This window comes from Acinonyx jubatus, chromosome A3 (assembly GCF_027475565.1).
Source record: "Acinonyx jubatus isolate Ajub_Pintada_27869175 chromosome A3, VMU_Ajub_asm_v1.0, whole genome shotgun sequence".
In the NCBI taxonomy this organism is placed as follows: Eukaryota; Metazoa; Chordata; class Mammalia; order Carnivora; family Felidae; genus Acinonyx; species Acinonyx jubatus.
In genome coordinates, this window is record NC_069388.1 from 81,192,217 (window position 1) to 81,216,674 (window position 24,458).

A 24,458-nucleotide genomic window follows, 5' to 3' on the forward strand; every position below is an offset into this window, starting at 1 on the left:
AATGATTAGAGTAGGGGAGGTACTTCAAGGATTGAAAGGATACTAATTGAGTAGTTTAGAAAAGACTATTTTCTTTGCATTTTATTACATGAATTAGTTTTTTTTTTTTTTTTAAGTACTGACTTTTTGCAAGAAGGGAAATGCTGGATTGTCTGTTCACTTTGTGTTATTAAGAAATAGATTATTTTAATTAAATTCTTGTTATAATAGCTATTAATGCTTTCGCATTTGAAATAATGCAAAAGAGTGCAGCTATTGTCGTTTTGACTAAGTATCTAATACCCTGTAGGAGCGCTCTCGCCGGATTGCTATGGCAGCATCTGTTTCCAATAAGCTACTGCTTAAGCTGAATAAGTAATTTCATTAATAAGTGATTGATATCTTTGAATTAAAGCCAAATTTCCTTTTGTTTTGTAAAGCACAAATAAGTAGGTTTACAATTGGTTTTATAGTTTCAGAGGGTCTCAAATTTCAGGGAGGTCTTCTTATGTTAGTCACTTGGCAACTATTTTATCCCTTAAAATATGCTCAAAAAAGAATTTTAAGATATAAACCACCCATCTGAACATTTATAATCAGTAAACATGGACTATTGTGATTATTTATGGATTTGCCATGTTGCATGTTCCTGAGTATGTGTAGCTCAGAATGAGAGGGGAGGCATGTCAACCTTCACTGCCTCCCCCTGCACCAGGAGTTGATTTATTTCCTATGCCAGGCTCATCCTCCCACCTCCAGTTTTTAATGATTTCTCTCTTAAATCATTTGTTTATGTTTAATATGCTGAAGATGACCCTTACAAATTTGTTGATTCTTTTTTCAGTCATTCTGCAATTTCTTTAAAAACATAGATAAGTGAGCATTTTCAGCTACGTGAATGGACAGTTTTGGCCCATGCAGTGTCCTTATCTGTTCATTACTTTGAGGTAAACATAAGAATTTAATATCTGCATAGTATTTACTTTCTATATTTGGAATATAAGGTAAATTATGACCAGTGCTGATACTGGGCTGATGCTCATGACAGATTTTATTTATATAGAAATTTGGGTATGGTTGGAATAATAATGACAAGAGATTCTCTGTCCTTCCGTATCATTTCAGTTCATATCACGTGAGCTGAATTTTGACTTAAGGACAAAAGAGTTTAGGATTTAGAAGAGTGTGAGAGGTTTTATTTTTTTCCTCTTAATGTGAACGTACTTGAAAATATTAGATATTATTCATTTCCTCTGTGGCAGTTGTCTTTCCAACTCCTGGGTCTCACTGATAAATATTTGAAAAGACATCTTGTAAAAATGGATCAGCACTACTGAATTCCATTTAACACTCCTTTAGGGTAAGAATATATTGTAGTTCTTCACTGTCAACCACTGTTCAAGTGGAGAAGTAGGTATGAGCAAACAAGTAATCTGTTCCTTATGCCATCATATTGTACTACTGCCTTGAAAGATAATCCAATAAGTAGTTTTAGAAATGGGTATCTGTAACTGAAAAATTCCCCAGCCTTGGTGGCTCAGAGGTAAACTGACCAGGACTAGGTTTTGTGGGTTTGGAAGAAAATGTATATGAACAGTATGTTTTATGTAGATTCTAGAATGTAAATATGAACTGCGAGGGTAGGAATTCAGGTGGTATTTCAGACAGATTTTTTTCATAGCATTAATCTGCATAAGTCATGACTTTAACATATTTTAAAAGCTCTATTTATAAAAGTCTTACAATTCATTTGAAATTCTGGATGGCAGAATGTTCTTAGCTATTTATAATTAAATGTGGTTCATCAAAATTTCCACCAAGGTTGTTGTAGAGATCTTTGAAATAAGAAAATTCTGTATTTTGGGGAGTTAGTCAAAAGTCGGTAAGTTTAAGATTGTTGCTAACTTTTACCACCATCAAATAAAACTGTTCCTTGTAGATAGTAGCTTTCTGTCAAGGGGTAGGTTAAAAGTTTCTGTCAGCCTTTTTGTTATTGCTGTCATGTGTCACATTCGGATACTGTTTTTCTCCTTAATTCTCGGAGAATGTATGGTGCCTGGAGCCATGAACAATGCACTTTTTCTCAATATGAAACATATGCTCTGTATTAAAATAATCACACGGGGCACCTGGGTGGCTTAGTCAGCTAGGCATCCGACTCTTGATTTTGGTTCAGGTCATGATCTCATGGTTCATGCGATTGAGCCCTGCTTTGGGCTCTGTGCATGGAGCCTGCTTGGGATTCTGTCTCTCTCTACCTCTACCCCTCCCCTGCTTGCTCTCTCTCAAAATAAATAAGCATTTAAAAAAAATAATCGCAGTATCATACTCGCAAAACAACAACAAAACTTCTAGTTTTTATTGATCAATTATATAGTATGCACTTAACTATATGCCAGACACTGTTCTAGGCACTTGGGATTCATCAATAGACACAAACATCCTTGCACATTGAATAGAGACTTGTTAAAGAAGAGAGTAGAGACTGTGATTACATATCCTGTTCTGTAGCTTCCTCCTCTTGCCCTGAAGTTTTAATTGCATTTTCCTTGCAATGACTGCTCTTAAAAGTAAGACTAAACAGACTATATTATTGGTATAAGAATTAAAAACCCTTGGTTTGGGGCGCCTGGGTGGCTCAGTCAGTTGAGCGTCTGACTCTGGATTTCGTCTCAGGTCATGATCCCAGGGTCGTGGGATTGAGCTCCGCAGCAGGCTCCGCTTGCTCTCTCTCTCTCTCTCTCTCTCTCTCTCTCTCTCTCCCTCCCTCCCTCCCCTCCTCTGCCCCTCTCCTTGCTTGCACTCACTCTCTCTGAAATAAAAAACAAAACAACAAAAAACCTTGTTTCTATTTTCAGTTTACTGTAGTTGTTAAATTTCCTCGTGTATCAGTTTCTTAAACATTATCAGAGTCAATGTTATACCCTCATGAAGGAGTACACTGTCTGAATATAAAATTATGTTACCTGGTATTACTAACCATCTAAATATGAAAATATAAATGGTAAAAAAAAATGCCTAATAGGGGCAGCTGGGTGGCCCAGTCGGTTAAGCGTCCGACTTCAGCTCAGGTCATGATCTCACAGTCCGTGAGTTCAAGCCCAGTGTCAGGCTCTGTGCTGACAGCTCAGAGCCTGGATCCTGTTTCGGATTCTGTCTCCCTCTCTCTCTGCCCCTCCCCTGCTTGTGCTCTGTCTCAAAAATAAATAAAAACATTTTAAAAAATGCTTAATAAATGTTTGTGTTAACGTGATGCTAGTCCAGATGCCATTTCCTCCCCCCGCTATTTTGATAAATTTTGCTTAAGGGAATTGCCAGAGATGAATGAAAGCCTGCTTTAGAATTGAAGCTTTAGGGGGCACCTTGGTGGCTAGTCAGTTAAGCATCTGACTCTTGATTTCAGCTCAGGTCCTTGTCTCGTGGTTTGTGAGATTGAGCCCTGAACTGGGCTTTGTGCTGACAGTTTACAGCCGGCTTAGGATTCTCTCTCTCCTTCTCTCTCTGTCCCCTCCCCCCTCACATTCTCTCTCTCAAAAAAATAAAAATAAAAATAATTGAAGCTTTAGTTCTGTTCAGTTTCTAACGTTTCTCTTTTAAAAAATTCTTAGCATTTGTTGAGTGAATCTGTCCATTTCCCACTTGTGTGACCACTGTGTGCTGAGGTCTCTTTGAGTCATTGGGCTCCACCATGAACTGCTCAGGTTAAGCTCCCTGCTTTCCTGAGACTTTCTCTGTACTGGGAGATTTAAGCACTAATTAAGCAGTTAACTGGCAAGTAAACATGAACTCTGGAAGTAGTCACTGCCATAAAGGAAATAAAAGGAGGATGATAGGTTGGGTGACTACTTTGGATAATTTGAAAGCACCAAAAGTTTAAAATATTGCATAAATGTAAAGTGGTATTTTTCAAATGCTTTTTTATTTTTATTCTTTATTTAAAAAAATTTTTTTTAATGTTTTGTTTATTTTTGAGAGAGTGTGGGGGAGGGGCAGAGAGAAGAAGGAGACACAGAATCTGAAGCAGACTCTGGGCTCTAAGCCATCAGTACAGAACCCGGATGCGGGGCTCGAACCCACAAACTGTGAGATCATGACCTTGAGCCAAAGTTGGAGGCTTAAGTGACTAAGCCATCCAGGAGCCCCTCAGATGCTGGTTTTTTTTTTTTTATTTTTTTTTCAACGTTTTTATTTATTTTTGGGACAGAGAGAGACAGAGCATGAACGGGGGAGGGGCAGAGAGAGAGGGAGACACAGAATCGGAAACAGGCTCCAGGCTCTGAGCCATCAGCCCAGAGCCCGACGCGGGGCTCGAACTCACGGACCGCGAGATCGTGACCTGGCTGAAGTCGGACGCTTAACTGACTGGGCCACCCAGGCACCCCATCAGATGCTGTTTTTAAATGGACATAGTAAATACCTCGACACTAACCCACTTTTACTGTTCTCTTCCAGTTTGTGAAGTGTGGATATGCAGGCTCTAACTTTCCAGAACACATCTTCCCAGCTTTGGTTGGAAGACCTATTATCAGATCAACCACCAAAGTGGGAAACATTGAAATCAAGGTAATATTTGATTTATTGATAAATGAGGATCAAAACTTGTGAGGGGTTCTTTGAATTAAGTAGCTTTAAGATATGATGCCATGAAAAGCAAAGAGGGAGGACTGAATTTCTTGTATTTTTAATTTATATCAACACTTGAAGAAAGGCACAAAAACTGAAATTAATTTCATCTGACTTTAAGTATGACTGATGCCATTACTCTCTGAATGGAGTAAACTCTTAATAAGATTTCTATATTGATGTGAATATTATATTAGTGACTCAAAGTTCTGTTACGTATAATGTTTAAAAGAAATCAGCCTGATATTTTTATGTCTTTCAATTCCATATATTTTTCATTATATGTTAGTGTCTATTTGGGACCTAAGACTTTTCATGTTCTCATGGCCTGATCTTCCTACTTTTGAATATAGCTAGTCAGGAAAACATAGGATATCAATTTTATTGGTTTCTTTTTTCACTAATATAATAACTGACTTCCATAGTGTGCAGGAGGAAGCCCCGCAAGTCTTTATTTGGCCTTGCATTATTTATCTTCCCATGAGGAGAGAGGAGGGAAAGTTGTCATTGCCTACTCACTGTACTTAACATGAGAGACTGGACATTAAGGATGATAAGACTTTTCTCTGTATTCAAGGGATTGGAAATCAAGTGGGAGTTACGATATTAAAAAAAAAAAAAAAAGAAAAGAAATAGAACAATCAAAAGGTCGTTGGTCACCAATTGACTTAAATTCTTCAGGTGGCCTAGGGATCTGATTATAAACGATGCAGTTGAATTTAGGGGCCTGTTTACTGAGTGAATTGTGAACAAGGTAGCATTGTTGGTCCTATCTGGACAGTCTGGCAAAACTTCAGTTAGATTATGAGTCATTTGAAATAGGAATTAGGATGTACCTCTTTGGGACATTTGTTTGAGATATCTAGGGAGGTGATAATAGCTAGTAGAGATTAGCTACTTGGTAGCTCTCTGCCCTTGTTACTACAGAATTGAGTTACACAGTGAATAAAAATACAACTGAAACTTAGGTTCTATGTTAAATTCTTAAAGACTTAAAATAATGAATGATTCTGGCCCCTGTTTTGTTATTTTTGGAACATTCAACATGATAATGGTTTTTTTCAAGGTCTTTTGGGAAATTTAGGGGATACCTTATTCTCTTTTTGTGAGTGCCTTTCATTCTGATTGCATTTAATCTTAAATGAACGAGTTAAAATTTAACTGATAATAGTGATAAGGACAAACTTAATGAAGTTGGAAGTCACACTTTTTATTCAGTATCAGGCTTTTAAAGAATGTCTTTTTTATATACTTTATGGATAATAACATTTTTGAGGTGTAAAGATACGTCATGTATAACCATTTTTATTCTCTAACATGGCAGAAATAATTACATATCTTTTCACTCCCACTTTCTTGCTTTTTAAGGCCAAGTGATAGAAATGAAACTAGCCCATATTCTACGACATTTTTGCTGAGGAATTCCCCAGTAGCATTTGCTTGTATGGTTTGTCATTCTGTGTTCTGTTGGCTCAGTTCTGTTCAATCTGCTCAGTCTTTTAAGTCTCTCAAGTTAATTTGTTCTTCCAGTAGAAAATAGTAAAAGAAATCTGTGTCAAATTTAACCGGACTACTAGCACTTTTGGTAAAAGCAGTCTAAACTCACCCTCTACCTACTCAGCTAGACCTTTTCTGTTATCATTTATTTTCCTTATTTAAGATTCTTAAATTCAGTAAAGAATTAAAGAAACTTGACTTTTTGGAATTCCTGTGCCTAGTGGATTGACTTATACTTTTTGTGTTTTGTTAGCTAAAATGTGGTGATAGACTAAAAACTGGAAACTTAAATTGTTTAATGAGTTAATTTTCATTCAGGAGTAATAACTGTCCATGTTACTTTGGCCCTAATTATTAACTCCGTAAAATATAGTACTGCATCTGACCTCTACCTAATTTGTCTCTATTGCTTGTTATGTTTAAAAATTTCAGTGAGGATTTTATTTAGGCCTTTTCTGACTCTTACTTCTACCTTCTCTTTCTTCACCTTTCTTGACCTGTTGAAGTAGAATAACAAAAAGATGGTAAGTGAGGTTACACACATGCTCTCTGTTTGTTTTCCACTTTTGCTTGATGGGACAGTAGTTGTTGTTTTGTGTCCCTGTAGTATTGGGGAGGGGGGTGATTCCATATTTTAATTTTAAGTACTTTGATTTTTAACCTTTTTCATTGCTTCAACTGCGTAGCAACTAATTAAGTCCTGTACTTTCCTGATTGCATACAATGGACCAAACCAGAACTAATTACTAACATAGTTTTGAATTGTTTTCCTTGTGTTTCTTGTAGATGAATGTTATAATTAAAATGGAATGTGGTGTGCATAATATTAGAAACCAAGTAGCTTTATTTAGGATATGTATGATCCAGAGAATTGGGATGAAGTTGTTACATTTGGATAAATCTATTTTATTGATCAATGTTAAATTGAACATTGCCTATCATAGTCTGTATATTTTTGCATTCCAGTTTGGTAGCACATATAGCATAGTATTTAATAAACTGGGCAAAATTTTAATAAGCAAATGAACTATAGATAGTAAAAGGGGAGGAAAAGAGATTGACTTGTTTCCTATACCATTTTTATTGATGAGCAGATTTTACAACATTACTTGAGAATAAATAAGAAAAATGTGAAAGTCTTGTAAGACTTTTCCATAAACAACAGATCTTCCCCCTAAATAAATACCATTGTGTGGCTCCTTTTTCTTTTGAACTCAAGATGGGCACATCCCAGACAATTCACTCTTTTAATATGTATTTTTTGTGATAGTCCTGAAGTGCTTCAGTAGTAGGTATTTTCAGGTTTGTCTGTTTTTGATACTATTTGTGAGCAGCTTTGACAGAGACTTTGGTTCTAAAGTGTGTTCACTGTTTTCCAATTTGAGGTGACATTGTTCAAAATAATTCTTGGCAAATATAAGCTACACTGCCTGCTTTTCATAAAATATAAATGCCTTTGAAACAGCATCTCTGACAGTTACTGTGACTTCTTATTCTTTCAGGTAGTAGGTGATAGTTTAGGCTTGAAGTCCAATGATGAGATGGGTGGTAAAAATCTAAGGTTCTGAGGTATGAGGGCAAGTTACGAAGCTCTTGGCACTTGCAGTTTTTGGAAGTTGAAATGTTCTAGGGATGATTATATGTTTTAGGATATTTTTAATTAAAATTTTTAGATAGAGATGAATTTTAAATTAGGTGCTTGAACTACTCACAAATACGTGTACTAATTTAATCGGTTAACACCTGTTTTCCATTTTAACTGTCCCTCCTCTTTGTTCAGAGGGATGGTAAAATATTCATTGCCAGATGTTTCTTTCAGTTAATTCTTTATAGTATGTGTGTTCTAGAAGTAGATAGATGAGGCTTTTATTTTGAGTTGGTGTTGGGTCAGACATATGTAAGTCCCTATTCCTGCATGGGAAAAAAAGTAAATATTCTGATGAAATCAGATCAGACTTATTCTAAATTTGTTGAACTATAATTGTGAATGTATAATGATTATATAAGCCATCTAATTAATTAATTTTGTGCAACACGTAGAAAGATACATTCTAGAGGAAAGTAAGTAAGAAAATTGTGTATTATATTTGTTAATGGTCAATAGTAATGTATGTTCTTGTAGGTATAGATTTCCCCCTTAACATTTTATTAACAAGTATTTAGAATGTGTAGCAAAGTTGAAAGAATTTATAGTGAAACCCATATACCCATCACCTAGATTCTGACATTAATATTTACTCTACTGACCTCACATATTTATTCATCTCTCCATCAGTCTATCTCATTTTTTGATGTATTTCGAAGTATCCATGTACTTCTCCCTAAATAATTGAACGTATGTGTGTCATTGACTAGAATTCACAGATACAGATTTTTAGTTTTGGGTTTTCCTATCAGATGATTTTAAACAGCTAATATTTAAGTTACGGTAAATTTGAGTTATAGTAAATTAACTTTATAAGAAATTAGTTGCAACAGAGAAGTTTTAGTGAACATTTCTAGCATCTGCTTTAACTTTGTTTTTCCTTTTTGTTGTTGCTTTCAGTGGATTTTCCAGAAATCTTTTTTCGAGACCTCACCTGTTTTTAATTATTATTTTCAAAAGTTTTAAACTCCTATATGTTTAAACTTCATTTTGAGACATTTTATGTTAATTTTAATGTTTTTTTTTTCATTTCTTCATGTTTTAAACTTAAGGTATTGTAGCAAATAGTAGCTATTTCTGATTTTTGGTTTTTGTTGAATTCATCAGTATATGTAGAAATCAGGATTATTTAATATCTTGACTAGCTGATTTCTAAAATAAGCTTAAATTCTAGGACATCATTAGCTCTATTATACATACAAAATTTGACTTTTCAAATGTGGGTCATTTTAAGTGCATCTTAAGTGTGCTCTCATTGGAGACAAGACTTGTGAGTACTCCACTTCACGTGTGATCGCATAGTTTTCCAGTATTATACTTTAAGATTGAAAATGTTGCTCATGAGATGATTTTTAAAAATTGTTTCCCTGTGTCTTAATTTTTTTGTAGCTCTACAAATTTTCATTGATCTTGGTGAGGCATGTATAGAAACTCAATTTCAATTCTAACTTAGGTATATGCAGGTAGAAATTTGTGAAATTTGCAAGTTATGTGGTGCATATCTGCATTATTACAGTATAATAAAGAATCATTTAATTTTAGCTTCTTTCATTATGCTTTATAGTCCATTAAAACGTATCATTTACCCTTACCATTTCGATATTTAGTACGAAGAACTGTGCTGCATGCATTGAGCATTTTTCTACAAGTCTTTTTTTCCCTGATGTGCTATTTCACATATCACAGGCCTTATTTTTTGAACATTTGAGCAAAAGAAACAGATGAAACCTCATACAAAACCCTCCAAAATATGAAAATGTGGGGTTTATTTGTGCTAATGCTCTTCTTTTGGAAACATATGTATTAAAGGTAAGGTCCATTTATTGATTTAAACCACGTTGTACGTAAAAATTTATTATTCATGATTAAACTTTCCAAGGCATTGTTCTTGAAAGAAAAGATTTTTTAAACTTGTGGAATGAAGAACTTTATCTGAAAGTGCCAGAAAGATTAAAATTAATTATTCCCAAGTTTTCCAAAATATCATGGGAATGTAGTTTTCTGAAGATATTTTATGCAAAAATTTGGACTAAAGCTTTGATATTATAATTTTCTAGGATCTCATGGTTGGTGATGAGGCAAGTGAATTACGCTCAATGTTAGAAGTTAACTACCCTATGGAAAATGGCATAGTAAGAAATTGGGATGACATGAAACACCTGTGGGATTATACATTTGGACCCGAGAAACTTAACATAGATACCAGAAATTGTAAAATCTTACTCACAGAGCCTCCCATGAACCCAACAAAAAACAGAGAGAAGATTGTAGAGGTAAGTGTTTTTAGGTGGGATATGTACATATGTGTTTCTGTGATGTCATGTTAAAGCAAATGCTCTTTCTTTTATCTTACCATTGTTGTTAAGGATAAAGGGAATAGGGGAACCTGCCTGGGTGGCTCAGTCGGATGAATGTCCAACTTAGGCTCAGGTCATGATTTCACGGTTTGTGAGTTCAAGCCCCACATCAGGCTCTGTGCTTATAGCTCAGAGCCTGGAGCCTACTTCAGATTCTGTGTCTCCTCTCTCTGCCCCTCCCCCGCTTGCTCTCTGTTTCTCTCTCTCTCTAAAAAATAAACATTATAAAAAATCTTTTAAAAAATAAAGGATCAAGGGAATAAAAATAATTGTTTCCCCTCAGATCCTATTTATTGAGCACCTAACTAGTCATTATTTCTAAGTAGAATATATCAGTATACAAAACCCTGCTGCCATGGAACTTATATTCTGGCAGGGGACAACACCCCCACCCAAAAGTGAGTTAATTGAATGGTTTGTTAGAAGATAATAGATGCTAAATGTGGGGAAGCTGTGGGAGATTACATTTTTCATAGGATGTGGGAGTAGACCTCCCTGAAAAGGTGATGTTAAAACAAAGAGTAAGGGAGTCAGCCAGGATGTGTGAGGGGAAAGCATTCCAGGCAAAGGAAGTAGCTAGTGTGAAGGTCTTAAAATGGGAATAAGCCTGGTATGTTAGAGTCAGCAAGGAAGCCAGTATGGGAGGGCAACAGGAGATGAGGTCAGAGAAGTAATGGAGCCAGATCATACAGGGCCTTGGAGGCCCTTAAAGGGAATCATTCTTTTACTCCAAGTGAAATGAAGGGCTGTTACACAGAAGGGACATTCTCAGATTTAGGTTTCTGTGGCTGCTAGGTTGTAAGTAGACCATAAGGAGGCAAGAGTGGAAGAGAGACCAGTTTGAAGGCTTTCAGTTATCTAGGCAGAAGATAATGATGGTTAGGATTAGGGTAATAGCAGTGGAAGTAATGACAAGTGGCCAGATTATGTATCTGTTTTGAAGGTAGGGCCAAAGCATGTTCTGATGCATTAAATGAATATGGGTAATAGAGAGGAGAGTCAGAGATGACTTCAAACGTCTTGGCTTGGACACCTGGAGGATGACGTACCATCAACCAAGGTAGGAGAAGACGAAATAAGTAAAACAGGATTTGGGGGGAAGGATCGAGAGTTCAGTTTTGGACATGGTAGGCCCTCATTAGACATCCAGTCAAAAACGTCAGGTAGATAATTAGAGGTATCTCCCACTTTTCAAAAGTTCATGTTATGCCACTTTGCTTTTACCAAAGACCTACGCTAGTACCTGTTTTTGCTAACTGAACAAAGTCTGAAGATTTTCACTTCTATGAAAAAGAGGGAAAAGCAAAAATTGGATTCAGCATTGGTTTTGCAGCAAGCTGTTAGAGAGGCAGCGTGCACCCATAGCAGGAGAGTGGTGCTGCCATACTGGTTCCCCAGGACCACACTCAGCATCTGAGCATCAAGGCGCCCTAGCTTTGAACTGTGTCAGTGAGCATCTGTGCTTTATCTCGTTTTATTTTGTGCATCCATTAGCAAGATGTGCCCTAAGCTATCAGAAGAGCCTAAAAGAAGTTATTTTTGACATCTGGGAGCACTCAAATTAATTTCCATATAAATTAATGGTCATTGCTTCTTTGATTTACAACATTTCAGCTTCACCAAAGGTTTCATGGGATTACTCTACTTTCAGATAGAAATCTGTAAAAAAGATCAAGATCAGAAGAAAAGTCTGAGGCTAGACTAGAAACTTGGGAGTCATCAGGATATAGATAATCCATTCACCAGGGAAGAGAGATCAAACATTGGTGAGAAGGCTAAGGACTAAGGAGAGGGAAGCTAGTGAGAGCAGATTGAAGGGCTCTGAGGGAGCAGACACAGAGAGCAAGAAGTCTACATCCTTCATAGTTCAGATAAGTAACTTTTCAAGGTTGTCTTTCATTATATTTGCTTATATATGAGGTAAAAACTGTCTTTGTTTTTTGTTATATATGAGGTAGAAACTTGGAATAATTATTTCTGTTTTAGGAGCTTTGCAGACACTACTTACTGTAAATATTTTGTTTTGCTCCATGACCATGTTTAGGTGTTGATGGAAGTTTTGGAAGGATTTCAAATGAGATTGTTGTGAGACAATATTTTTAAATTCTGGATAAAAATTTAAGTTTCATATTAAGTGTTTTAAAATGTTAAGATCCTGGTTTTAGTTAGGAAATCCATGTCATTTCCTTATGGCTTATAACTACTAATACTTTTGATGTATAAGTAGTGATGTGTCATTGGTATTTATTTTTAGCAGTGCATTGTAAAATCAGAGTAGAGGCATTTTTGCATTAAACTGAAAGGTTCCTAAACACGGAAACCTCTTTAGGAAAGCAACACAATGTCAGAATTAAAACCAAGTTTTCATTCAAATCAGATGAAAAGTCAGGGAGATGATGTTATACCTGGATGCCTCTTCCACTAGCTAGCTATTTGACCAGGACACGTAGTTTTGGGGGTTTTTGTTTTGTTTTGTTTTTTGTTTTTTTTTAATCTGCAAGAATGACAAGGATTGTCATGTAAGATTGTCATGTAAGACCTCCATGTCAAGGATTGTCATGTAAGACCTTCATGTAAGGTCTCACCTTAGTTTAGTATTTTTTACTTGTGGGTGCAAATTTGGCTGTGACTGATAATGCCCTACTTTAATCTCATCCAGAAAGTTGATTTAGTACTAGAAATACTTTTTCACCATCTTACTGATAAGAACAAATTCTAACGGACTTTCAAGATGACAAATGCAAATACAACTTCATGCTTCCATTTTCTTCTCTGTGGAGGGGGAGTAAAGGATGATGGCATAGAATAATGTTTAGAACATCTAGTTGCTTAATTGATGAATATGTGTTTCAGAGTTACAACGTTTAAATCCTCTATAAGTCTCATTGTGACTTATAAAGTTTCTGAGTATCTAGATTTTCAGAGTGGTAGTCAGCCATGCCAGTCAAGGAGTGGTCACTGTAGATGACAGAAGAAGTCCTGCAGCATGTTCCCAGCCCACCTGGATTACAGAGAATGAGCATGGTTGTGACCAGAGAGGGCACAAGGAAGCTCCTCCCTCCATCATAGCTCAGCTGAGAGCAGTGCCACAGCCAGGGCTCAAGCTGGGAAGGTGGGAGTACCAGCTAGGCAGTTTCTGTATCTGCCAGCCTTCAGGAATTACTGCATACAGTTTTGTCTTTCTGCCCTACTGTTTTCCTACCTTCCTTTTTTCTTCTTTTTTTCATTTTTTTAACTGCTGAAGGTAGAGCCACAATCTTGGCTCAGCTTAGGGGAGAGGAATCGGAGGGAGGGTCAGCAGTTAAGCAATTTCTGTAGTTTTTCCTTGAATTAAAAGATATTTCCATGATGAATCACTGAATTCTACTCCTAAAACCAGTGTTACACTGTATGTTAACTAACTAAAATCTAAATAAAAATTTTAAAAATAAAAGATATTTCCATTAAGGGACATCATTAAGAAAGGCTTGTTTAAATGCAGAAATCTTTCTTCCACTCTAATTATCCATTGACTAAAACACTCAAAAATCTTTGCTTTGGGGCACCTGGGTGGCTCAGTCCATTAAGCGCCTGACTCTTGATTTCAGCTCAGGGCATGATCTCGCTGTTTGTGGGCTCGAACCCTGTGTTAAAGGGGCTCAATGTGGGTAGACGTCAAGGGGTTCTCTCTCTGTCCCTCTCTTTGTGCCCCTCCCCCACCCATGCTCTTTCTTTCTCTCTCAAAATTAAAAAAAAAAAAATGCTTTGTAACACTTATGAAATGCTTGAGAACCCGGTATTTATCCAAAATCTGTTCCCATCATTGGAGCTCTGTGGTAGCTGAGGAGAATGGAGGACTCTTATAGGTCCCTTGATTCTGTCTTGGCAACTAATCCACTCTGTGACAATCAAGAAAGCATAAATATTTATTATGTAACTTCTAAATACTAGTATTTCTTTCTTTCTTTTTGCATTTTCAGGTAATGTTTGAAACTTACCAGTTTTCTGGTGTGTATGTAGCTATCCAGGCAGTTCTGACTTTGTATGCTCAAGGTAGGTGAAACTTAATTTTTAGAACAACAATTCAGACATTAAGTGCATTTTATGTCACAGGAATTTGATTTTATAATAAGTTTTGAATCCCAGAAAAGCACAGTATTATAGATTTATTCAAATATTTTCATAATTTCTAAAATTTGTCAAATAAAATCTCACATATATTTTTATTTTCTTCATTAAACAATGAAAGACCTAAGGTAAGAAGAGAACTTCTCAATTTTTAAGAAGTAGGAGGTTCCCTCTTTTAGACTGTATTAAAATAACGTCTTTTTGTACAGTGGAAAACGAGCATGGGATTTGTCCTTAGGATTGGCAGAGTTAAAGAAAAAAAATACAGAGATCCAAAAAAGTTAGTAAAGATCACGCCTGCCTTATACATGGTAGATGAAATACAAAGGAGAAGGTAGACATTTGGCAGTGTCTTCCTAACTTATATGCTTTCTTGGTGCTGCCGATAGTAACTGCCTTCCTTTCTATTGAGAATAAAAATTGGCCATGTGGGGAGAGCTCTTTACATTCTGATGTTCTGATGGTCTTATGAAGAACTTATGGGGCTGTCAGATAGGTGCCACACAGTCTCTTAGGTACTTGAAATGTAAAGATGCCCTCATAGAATATGGAATCTAATGGGGGCAAAGATATTGAAACAGATCATTTTGATTCAGCATGTCAGAGAAGGTTTCTGAAGGAAGGGACACCTGAGCTAAGTCTCCAGCCTTAATAGTTAGCAGTGTATGTGACATAGTACTTAGAAAACTCTTTTTAATATCATGGAGCGCCATCCTATTTTATATATATTTAGTAAAAATCACCTTGTAAAAATACATATTGACTTATTAAACCATCTTTAGTACTACATAGAGATTCTTAGAAAATACTTAGGGGAATTAAATTTTTAAAGAAGCTTTGTTCATTCACCAAGTGGAATGTACCTTGCACTCTGTTTAGTGCAGAGTATATAGCAGTGAGTAAGCTGGATGTGGTCTTCTTGACCTTTTTTTTTTTTTTTAACGTTTATCTATTTTTGAGAGACAGAGTGCAAGCAGGGGAGGGGCAGAGAGAGAGGGAGACAGAATCTGAAGCAGGCTTCAGGCTCCAAGCTGTCAGCACAGAGCCTGACGTGGGGCTCGAACTCACAGACTGTGAGATCATGACCTAAGCCGAAGTCGGATGCTCAACCTACTGAGCCGCCCAGGCACCCCGGTCTTCTTGATCTTAAGGTGATTACAGTCCAGCTGTGAATAATTTTTCCTTTGAGGAAGGAATTAAAAATTACTTGCTACTTTACAAGGAGCATTTGTATCCAGGTAATTTTATTTCATTTTTAGAAAAATAAATTTTAGAAATTATTTTAGAAAATAACCTTGGAAAAAGTAGATATTAAAAATTTTGAATCTAAGCTTCGAAACTGGTGATAATAGTTTCATTTAGGGGGTGAGGATGGGACAGTTCTGCTGAAATGAATTTTTGTTTGAACTATATTTGAATAAATACAGTTGACCTTAATGGATTTTTCTAGCGATATTCATAAATTTATTTGCATCCATTGAGAAGATACCCTCACTTAATTCCTAATATTTAACCATTTTTGTTTAACTGTTGATTCCTTAGTTTGAGAAATGATAGTCTAGTAATGAACAAAAGAACTCCAATAAAATTCTCCTTGAAGGTAGCTAGTGCTGTCAGTTACAAAAGCAAAGGTAGGAAGAAGCATTCAGCGCTGTGGAAGGGTTTTGAACAAGAGAAGTGACACGGTGGGTTAGGAAGCTATGTTTGACTACACGGCGGACACAGGACTGAGAAGAATAAAGGGAATTAGGGGATCTGGAGGTTAGAATTGTCAGGAAAGGTGTAAATGAAAAGGTATGAACTAGATTGAACCTTAATCCATAGGAATTGAAGTGGAAGGAATGAGTAATCCAGTGAAAAAGAGGGGGGCACTGAAAATGGGTCAGATTATACAGGGAAAGGCTAGTGTGTAACCTGGTGGGAGTGGGAGAAAATAAGTAGAAGTTGCATGAGAAGGTCTGTTTGTAAAATATAATGTAAATCCCTGCTTTAGTTGACATTACTGGGAGTATTTTTGAATTAATGATGTGGATTCCTCTTTTTTTCAATGAGAAGTTTCTTGTTGAAAGGAATGCAGCATTAAAAGGTACTAAATGGTTTTTATGAACCTTTTTATGAAGATTTATGTCCACCATCAATCAAGGAGAGACATTATATGAGCCTCCAAAGGAGGTAGATTAAGTAAATGTATTCAAAGACAAATCATTATGATGAAATATTATAGTACATTCAAGTTTGTATTAAGAAAGAGGGTTTGGGCACCTGGGCGGCTCAGTTGGTTAAGCATCTGACTCTTGATTTCAACTCAGGTCGTGATCTCATGGTTTGCGAGATCTGCACTGACAGCATTGAGCCTGCTTGGGATTCTCTCTCTCTCTGTCTCTCTCTCCCTCTCTCTCCCTCTCTCTCCCTTCCCTGCTAGCTCTCTCTCACTCTCAAAATAAATAAATAGACATTTTTTAAAAAAAGGAAGAGGGAGGGGTGCCTGGGTGGCTCAGTCGGTTGAGCGGCCGACTTCAGCTCAGGTCATGATCTCGCGGTCCGTGAGTTCGAGCCCCGCATCAGGCTCTGTGCTGACAGCTCGGAGCCTGGAGCCTGTTTCAGATTCTGTGTCTCCCTCTCTCTCTGACCCTCCCCCGTTCATGCTCTATCTCTCTCTGTCTCAAAAATAAATAAATGTAAAAAAAAAAAATTTTTTTTTAAAAAAAAGGAAGAGGGAGAGGTTCCTGGGTGGCTCAGTCATTTGAGCCACTGACTCTTAATATTGGCTCAGGTCTGAGATTGAGCCGTGTCGGGCTCCACTGTGGGCATGGAGCCTGCTTAAGATTCTCTGTCTCCCTCTGCTTATTTGTGCGCCTGCATGTGTGTGCTTGCTCTCTCTCACTCTCAAAAAAAAAAAAAAATGGAGAGAGCCTCTTCAGGGATGTGAAAATGATAACATGATGGTTAAGAAAGTTATAGACATTGCATATTCTGTAGAGTTAAAAAAAATTTTTTTTTGGTTAAAAACATTATTAGACTATTAACTACTAGAAAATTTGAATTAGAAAAAGTTATGTATTTTTTTCCTGCATTAAGGAAGGTAACTTTTGTAGTCATTCCTATCAATAGGAAATTTTATCAGTAGGAATTAGAAAAAGTTATGTATTTTTTTCCTGCGTTAACCCTTGTGCGAAGGTAACTTTTGTAGTCATTCCTATCAATAGGAATTTTTCCAAAACATAGTTTTGAATATATGACAAAAATAATAAGTACATTATTTTCAATAAGCTTCACTATCAACTTGTGTAGTATTTATCTCACACAATGGTTTTCATAAAAGTTACCATGATGCTTTAGAAAATTGCACTTGAAGGGAATTTGGGGATGAAGATTAAATTGGAAAGAAGAAGAATTGTACTGAGCTTTAAGAGACATTCCTTGGTCTCAAGTGTTTCTTCCCATCTCCTGGGATGGCACATAGTTAGACTAAGAGTCTCTCTCACAAGAGACATGTGTGAGAATACTCACTTTAGTGTCCAGATACTAGAAGTAAGCTGCAGAATAGCAAACAATAAAGAAATGCTGGCTTCTAGACCATTCTGGTTGGGGAAGTTTCTAGTTTGGCTTCTCTGCTAATTTTTGAAATTTGCTGGCTTTGATTTTTTCTGGTCTGGCTTTTTATTTAAAACTTCATGGTTTTCACACAGGTTTATTAACTGGAGTAGTGGTGGACTCTGGAGATGGTGTGACTCACATTTGTCCAGTGTATGAAGGCTTTTCTCTCCCTCACCTTACCAGGAGACTAGATATTGCAGGGAGGGATATTACCAGATACCTTATCAAGGTAAGCAAAAGAAGGTATTGTAGAAATTAGCTTTTGTAGTTTGTGTTTACTGACTTAACGCAGTATTTGAATATATCATCTCAGGACCATAGCAGATCTTTTGTACCACTGGAGGAGTGACACATTTACCCCAGTATTCGTATAAAAATCCAAGTAAGATTTACACACACGCTCTCCGGTATAGTAATGAGAATAGAACACATCATTACATAATTATGTTTGCTATTCCCAGGGACTGGGCAGTGAGGTATTTCAAAGATAGAAGAGGCCTTAAAACCTCCTTGAACAATAGAGGCAGGCTTTTCTGCCATAAAACCTTTCTTTGACAGGTATATGTTAAAGCCATAATCCTGATTGGGTTGCCTTTTCTTGTCCTTCCCCAGAAAATACAGTGATCGCAAATTAATGATATTTGTTTAAAAACAGGGCCCCGTTGCACCAGACTTTAATATTTAGTAGTTTTCATGGAATTAACCCAGTTTTTAGTGTTTACTATATTAAAGTTTACTTCTGGATATAATTAGTTATAAACATTGCTGGAGAAAGTGTATAAGGCAATTATTTGGAGGCATGTATATATATTTTTTTAATATTGGGAGAAAAAAGTCTACTCTACTGTCTATATCAGAATTCTATTACTTAGAATATTCTCTCCAGCTCAGTGGCTCTCTGCCAAGGCTGATGCTGCCCCCCAGGGACACTTAGCAATGTCTGGAGACATGTTATGGTTGTTAACAGCTATGTGGGAATGCTACTAAACATCCTACAATGAGTGGGGCAACCCTCCAACAAAGAATTGTAAGGTCCACAATGTCATTGGTGCTGCTGTTGAGAAACTATTCTAGGGTGATATCTGTGTGATAAAATGGGTCGTATTAAGTGTTTACCTTGACGTTGGGTTCTTTTTGTCTCATTTAGAGTAATAATGAGATTAAGTAAATGAGAATTATACTCTCATTCTAGGCCAGAATTCTGTCTGAGGACTTTCCAAGGGTTTTCTCACAAAGATTAGCTAATGGGACTTACTTTTAAAGTTTTTATATGCAAAGTCCAGTTTGTTTCTGCTACATATTATGGTATAGGGTTTTTTCTGTCAGCTACTTGAATTCTTACCATTTATGTGATTCACAAATGCTCTTGCCCATCTAATACGTGTCAGATATAATACTAGAAGTTAGGGATGAAACTTTCTAAGACCTAGGGATATTTCATGAATATGGCATTGATTGAGCAAGTGGCAGATTGTGGGAGTACAGAACTAAAATAATATGTATTAATACATAGAGTTTTGGGGTGCCTGGGTGGCTCAGTTGGTTGAGCATCCAGCTCGATTTCTGCGCAGGTCATCATCCCAGGGTTGTGGGGTCGAGCCCCATGTCAGGCTCTGCGCTGAGTGGAGCCTGCTTAAGATTCTTCCTCTTCCTTTCCCTCTCCCCTTCTCCCCTTCTCCCCTTCTCCCCTTTTCCCCTTTTCCCCTTCTCGTTCTTGCTCCCTCTCTAAAATAAAAATGTTTAAAACTTAAGACTTGATTATTTAACAAAACTGTCTGAACATTGGTACTCAAACAATAGTCTTTTTTTTAAACTAGCTTTTTTTTTTTTAGCTCTTTTACCCATTTATTATTCATGAACTGTTAATAATTCTTTTACTCTTTGTGAAACAAATATACATCCTTTTATGGAAAGTAATATTTCCCATTTCTGAAATATTCAGTGAGTCCTAAGGATCCACTGTCCATTGCATTTGTTATTGACATGAGCTATTTAGTGGGCAGTGATCACTTTTCCAGAGTTGAACTCAATTCAGATTGTCAATTTACTGTTTTTTTTGTACCAGCTGCTTCTTTTGCGAGGATATGCCTTCAACCATTCTGCTGACTTTGAAACAGTTCGCATGATTAAAGAAAAATTGTGTTATGTTGGGTATAATATTGAGCAAGAGCAGAAGCTGGCCTTAGAAACCACAGTATTAGTTGAATCTTACACAGTAAGTATTTCCAGTGTATAAAATGTGTGGTTTTAAACTGGAACACCATGACTGTTGGTGTGTGCTTAAAGAGATTTTCTTAGAATCAGTATTTTTGTTTTGAGTTGTTATATATATATGTGTGTGTGTTTGTGTGTGTGTGTGTGACCTTATAATGTCTTTCCACAATAAGATCTTTGATTTAAGTTATTTTAGGATACCATATAATGTGAAATAAGGCAAGAATCATAAATAGCCTTTCTACCTTAGGATATAAATTGATAAGAGATGTTATTTTGAGTTTCTAATATCTGGAATAGCATTTTCAACATGCACTTTACAGAATGTTATTTCCCTGAGATGTTAAGTATTTTCACAAAAATTACAGTGGAGTATACATTGTCCAGTAAGTTTGGGAGTGTTTCGCTTTACTGAAGGACTTTTCAGAGCCTTTTATGTGCTAATTTGTGTGTGCCTGTGAGAATATAGCATACTGCATGTTTCTCAACCTTATTAGACTACAGGATTCCAGCATTTCATGAGACTCAAACGTTCTGCGAAGCATGCTTTGGGAAATGCTCATCCTGTAATATTGCTCTAATAATTCACTAGGTGGCAGTGTTTTCCTGACTTTGTGTTTTCATAATGAGATCTTCAAAACACATATTAACTTGAAAGTGTAACTAATAAGAATTAGAACCTAGTTATAGGTTACACCACGGGAGTTGGTCCTACCTGAATTTTAAATGTGTTTTTCTCCTAAGTCTATTATATTCATCTGGGTATAAAGTACTTTCATATCTTGTCTTTGATCTAGTTATTACTAAAATAAAAGCAAGTAATAGGCAATAAAAGCAAGGACAGTATTCTTAAACTATTTGATTCATAAAAAAGATAAATAAAAATAAACTATTTGATTCATGTAAGCTCTACATATCACAAATATGTAAAAAATAGTCCTTTTAAAAATAATTATTAATTTTATAAATTATATTGTTTGATTTTTAAACAATACTGATCCAAATAATTGATAAGCAACTTAATGATCTCAAGATTTGCCGTAGGGATTCTTTTCTGAAGCTTTTTTGACAGTTCCTCTAGATGTATAATTTTTCATCTACCTGACTTGTTGGGAAGGAAGAAAGTGGCCTGAGACAAAGGATGAGGGAACTAGAAGTATACATATGTTTTGTTAATTTCTCCCCTCCTTTGTCAAAGATTTTGAGGTGGGTTACAAAAACATCTACAGTTGACTCTTGAACAGCACAGGGGCTTGGGGCACCAACGCCCCCCACCCCCATACAGTGTGTATAACTTTCGACTTCCCCAAAACTTTACTAATAGCCTGCTGTTGACCTTGCCAATAACATAAACAGTCGATTAACACTTATTTTGTATGTTACAGGTATTTTATACTGTATTCTTACAATAAAGTAAGCTAGAGAAAAGAAAATGTTACTAAAATCATAAGGAAAATACATTTATAGTCCTGTACTGTATTTATCGAAAAAAATCCATGTGTCAGAGGACCCGTGCAGTTCATACTCATGTTGTTATAACAAACATGTTATACATAATTCTTACTTATTTGTCATTTGCACAACAAATAAAACCAGTACACTGGTGAAACTGATAAGTAAGTGAAGGGGGAGAAAGGATGGGATAAGATTTGGTGCAAAAAGAGGAGAATCCTACAGTCTTAATAGTCAGTATCTAGAGGTAGGTAGTTCCTAGGCTGGGTGGCCCCACGCTGGCCAGCAGCCAGAGTACAGGAAGAAGCCCCTCTGACAGAGAGGCTGGAAATGTGAGCTACAGACGTTTTACCAATAAGTGTGCTGTGTAAAGTTTTTCCAAATATCTTAGGTGATTTCATGTGGTTCCTAAACTCACCTGATGGTTTTATTTTGTTAAGAGTAAATGTTTGAATCAGTATTCTTGAGGGTTTTTTTGTTTTTGGGTTTTGTTTGTTTTTTTAACTTGATACAATTTATTTAAAGACAGTTGTGGAAGTTTTGAAAAATGTGATTGCTTTTGCACATATCTGTAAACAGTTATAGCAAACATGGAGTAAATGTTTTAAAAGCTTGGTTTGTGGGACTTTGTCATACTGAAAAGTCATTTTTAGAATTAAATACAATTACTGTATTATATTATAAATATACTGTGAGAAATGTTCATGTAAAACTAATTCTGGTATCTCCTATAGAAATGGGTCAAATGCCAGCATATACAAGCAAGCATGCTTAAAACTTAGGTCAATCCAATGAGTTGTGAGGTGGTTTTAAGAGAGGGAGTTTTTGGGATTCTTGGGTGGCTCAGTTGGTTAAGCGTCAGACTTCAGCTCGGGTCGTGATCTCTGAAGCCTGCTCCAGATTCTGTGTGTGTCTCTCTCTCTGCCTTTCCCCCACTCACACTCTGCCTCTGTCTGTCTGTCTCTCTCTCTAAAAAAAATAAGTAGACATTAAGAGAGGGAGTTTTGGGGGGGCACCCGGCTGGTTCAGTAGTGGAGTAATCTGTCTGCTAATGTTGAGGTCATGCGTTCATGCCACACATTGGGCATAGAGTTTACTAAAAAATAAAAATTTTAAAAATAAAGTTTTTACTTAACATTTCTCATTTAGTTAAACATGATGTGACTTAAGAGTTTTCTATACAAGGTTATGTTGTAATGATGTCAGATCTGTTGTTTAAATTTTATTTGCTTAAATTAAAATTATGTTTATCCATTATTTAAAATTTAATGGGGGCTAGAGGGGAGCCTGACTGGCTCGGTAGGTAGAGCATGCAACTCTTAATCTCAGGGTTGTGAGTTCAAGCCCCATGTAGGTGTAGAGATTACTTAAAAATAAAATGTAAAAAAAAAATGTTTTAAGGGTGCCTGCTCGGTCGTTTAAGCATCTGACTTCGGCTCAGGTCATGATCTCACTCTTGGTGAGCTTGAGTCCCGTGTCAGATGAGCTTGAGCCCCACTCCAGGCTCTGCACTCTCTTTCCTTCTCTCTCCCTCATAAACAAACAAACAAATAAATAAAATAAAATTTATTAACAGGGTCTAGTAAATAGGACACAGAATTGCTTAATAAAAGTAGTCTAGGGGCGACTAGGTGGCTCAGTCAGTTGAGCATTTAACTCTTGGTTTTGGCTTAGGCCGTGGTCTCATGGTTCGTGGGATCCCATGGAACCTGCTTGGGATTCTCTCTCTCTCTCTCTCTCTCTCTCTCTCTCTCTCTCTCTCTCTGCCCCTCCCCCCTTAACCATGCTCTCTCGCTCAAAAATAAATAAACTAAAAAAACACATTTTTTGGATTAAATGATTTGACAGAAGTTTTACACATGATATATAAAGTGTTTTGATGGCAAAATAGTAACGTTTCACAGTATAATTATTTGGTGAGAGAAATTAACATTTTTAACTATATGTGTCTATGCCGCTTGGTAAAAATATCCATAAAATCACAGATGTGTTACAACAGAGAAGCAGCATTGACACCAGCAGTAATCCAAATGCAGTGGTTTATGAACATTTCCTTTTTATGCTTAGCTGCACACAGCAAAGGAACGTAATGCACTCGTGCCTTGGTGGTTGTTCCAAGAAATTCCTGCTGTGTTGGAGCATGGTGTGATGGCATGTTCTGCATTGTAAAGCAGAACAGCTATCTGAATATATTTTATTTTACCTTTTTCCTTTTTCAAGAATTTATTGTGGGAATAATATGTTGCTGGTAATGATTTTGGTTATAGAACAGATGTGTTTAATAGTGTTCTAGAGAACACTGGGAAATTTTTTAATAACGTTTTGCTGACTAATACCTGGTTATTCTTGGTTTCTAGCTCCCAGATGGCCGCATTATCAAAGTTGGGGGAGAGAGATTTGAAGCACCAGAAGCTTTATTTCAGCCTCACTTGATCAATGTTGAGGGCGTGGGTGTTGCTGAATTGCTTTTTAACACAATCCAGGCAGCTGACATTGATACCAGGTACGTTATAAATGATGGCTTCCAAGTTATTTATCAGTAGATGGAATGTGTGTAGTTAAAATGACCAAGTTGTCTATTAGCTCACTCATGTTTTTGAACAGGTAAGGCAAAATAATTTTTTGAGGGTGGCACTGGGTGTTGAATATATATCATTATGTTTCAGAAACCACTTAAAAATTTTTTTTAATAATTTAAAACTTAAGGAAAACTTTCAGGAATAATACAGATAACTCATGTATACTCTTTTTTCAGTTTTGCATTCTACTAAGTTTAACATTCTGCATGTTCTTTCTGTCATTCTCTCTTTTTTCTTGAGCCATTTGAGAGTATGTTGAATGTATAAGTCCTCTCTACTCCTTAATATTCTCTTTTTATTTCCTGAGAACAGAGGTATTCTCTTCTATAGCCACAGTGCAGTTATTGAGCTCAGGAGATTGATAACTGATACACTGTCATGTGCCATCCATTTGTCACTTTCATCTAC

The 24,458-nt window shown here is 36.4% G+C and overlaps 1 protein-coding gene across 1 annotated transcript in view; it reads left to right on the forward strand.

Annotated features, from left to right (window-relative positions):
- The window catches only part of ACTR2 (actin related protein 2), a 38,089-nt gene that overhangs the window by 3,905 nt on the left and 9,726 nt on the right, over positions 1-24,458 (forward strand). Inside the window, exons 2-7 of the mRNA XM_027072331.2 lie at positions 4,432-4,542; positions 9,802-10,017; positions 14,061-14,133; positions 17,898-18,034; positions 19,871-20,020; positions 23,829-23,974. Coding sequence (XP_026928132.1) covers positions 4,432-4,542; positions 9,802-10,017; positions 14,061-14,133; positions 17,898-18,034; positions 19,871-20,020; positions 23,829-23,974 — 833 coding nt within the window. The remainder of the gene's footprint in view (positions 1-4,431; positions 4,543-9,801; positions 10,018-14,060; positions 14,134-17,897; positions 18,035-19,870; positions 20,021-23,828; positions 23,975-24,458) is intronic.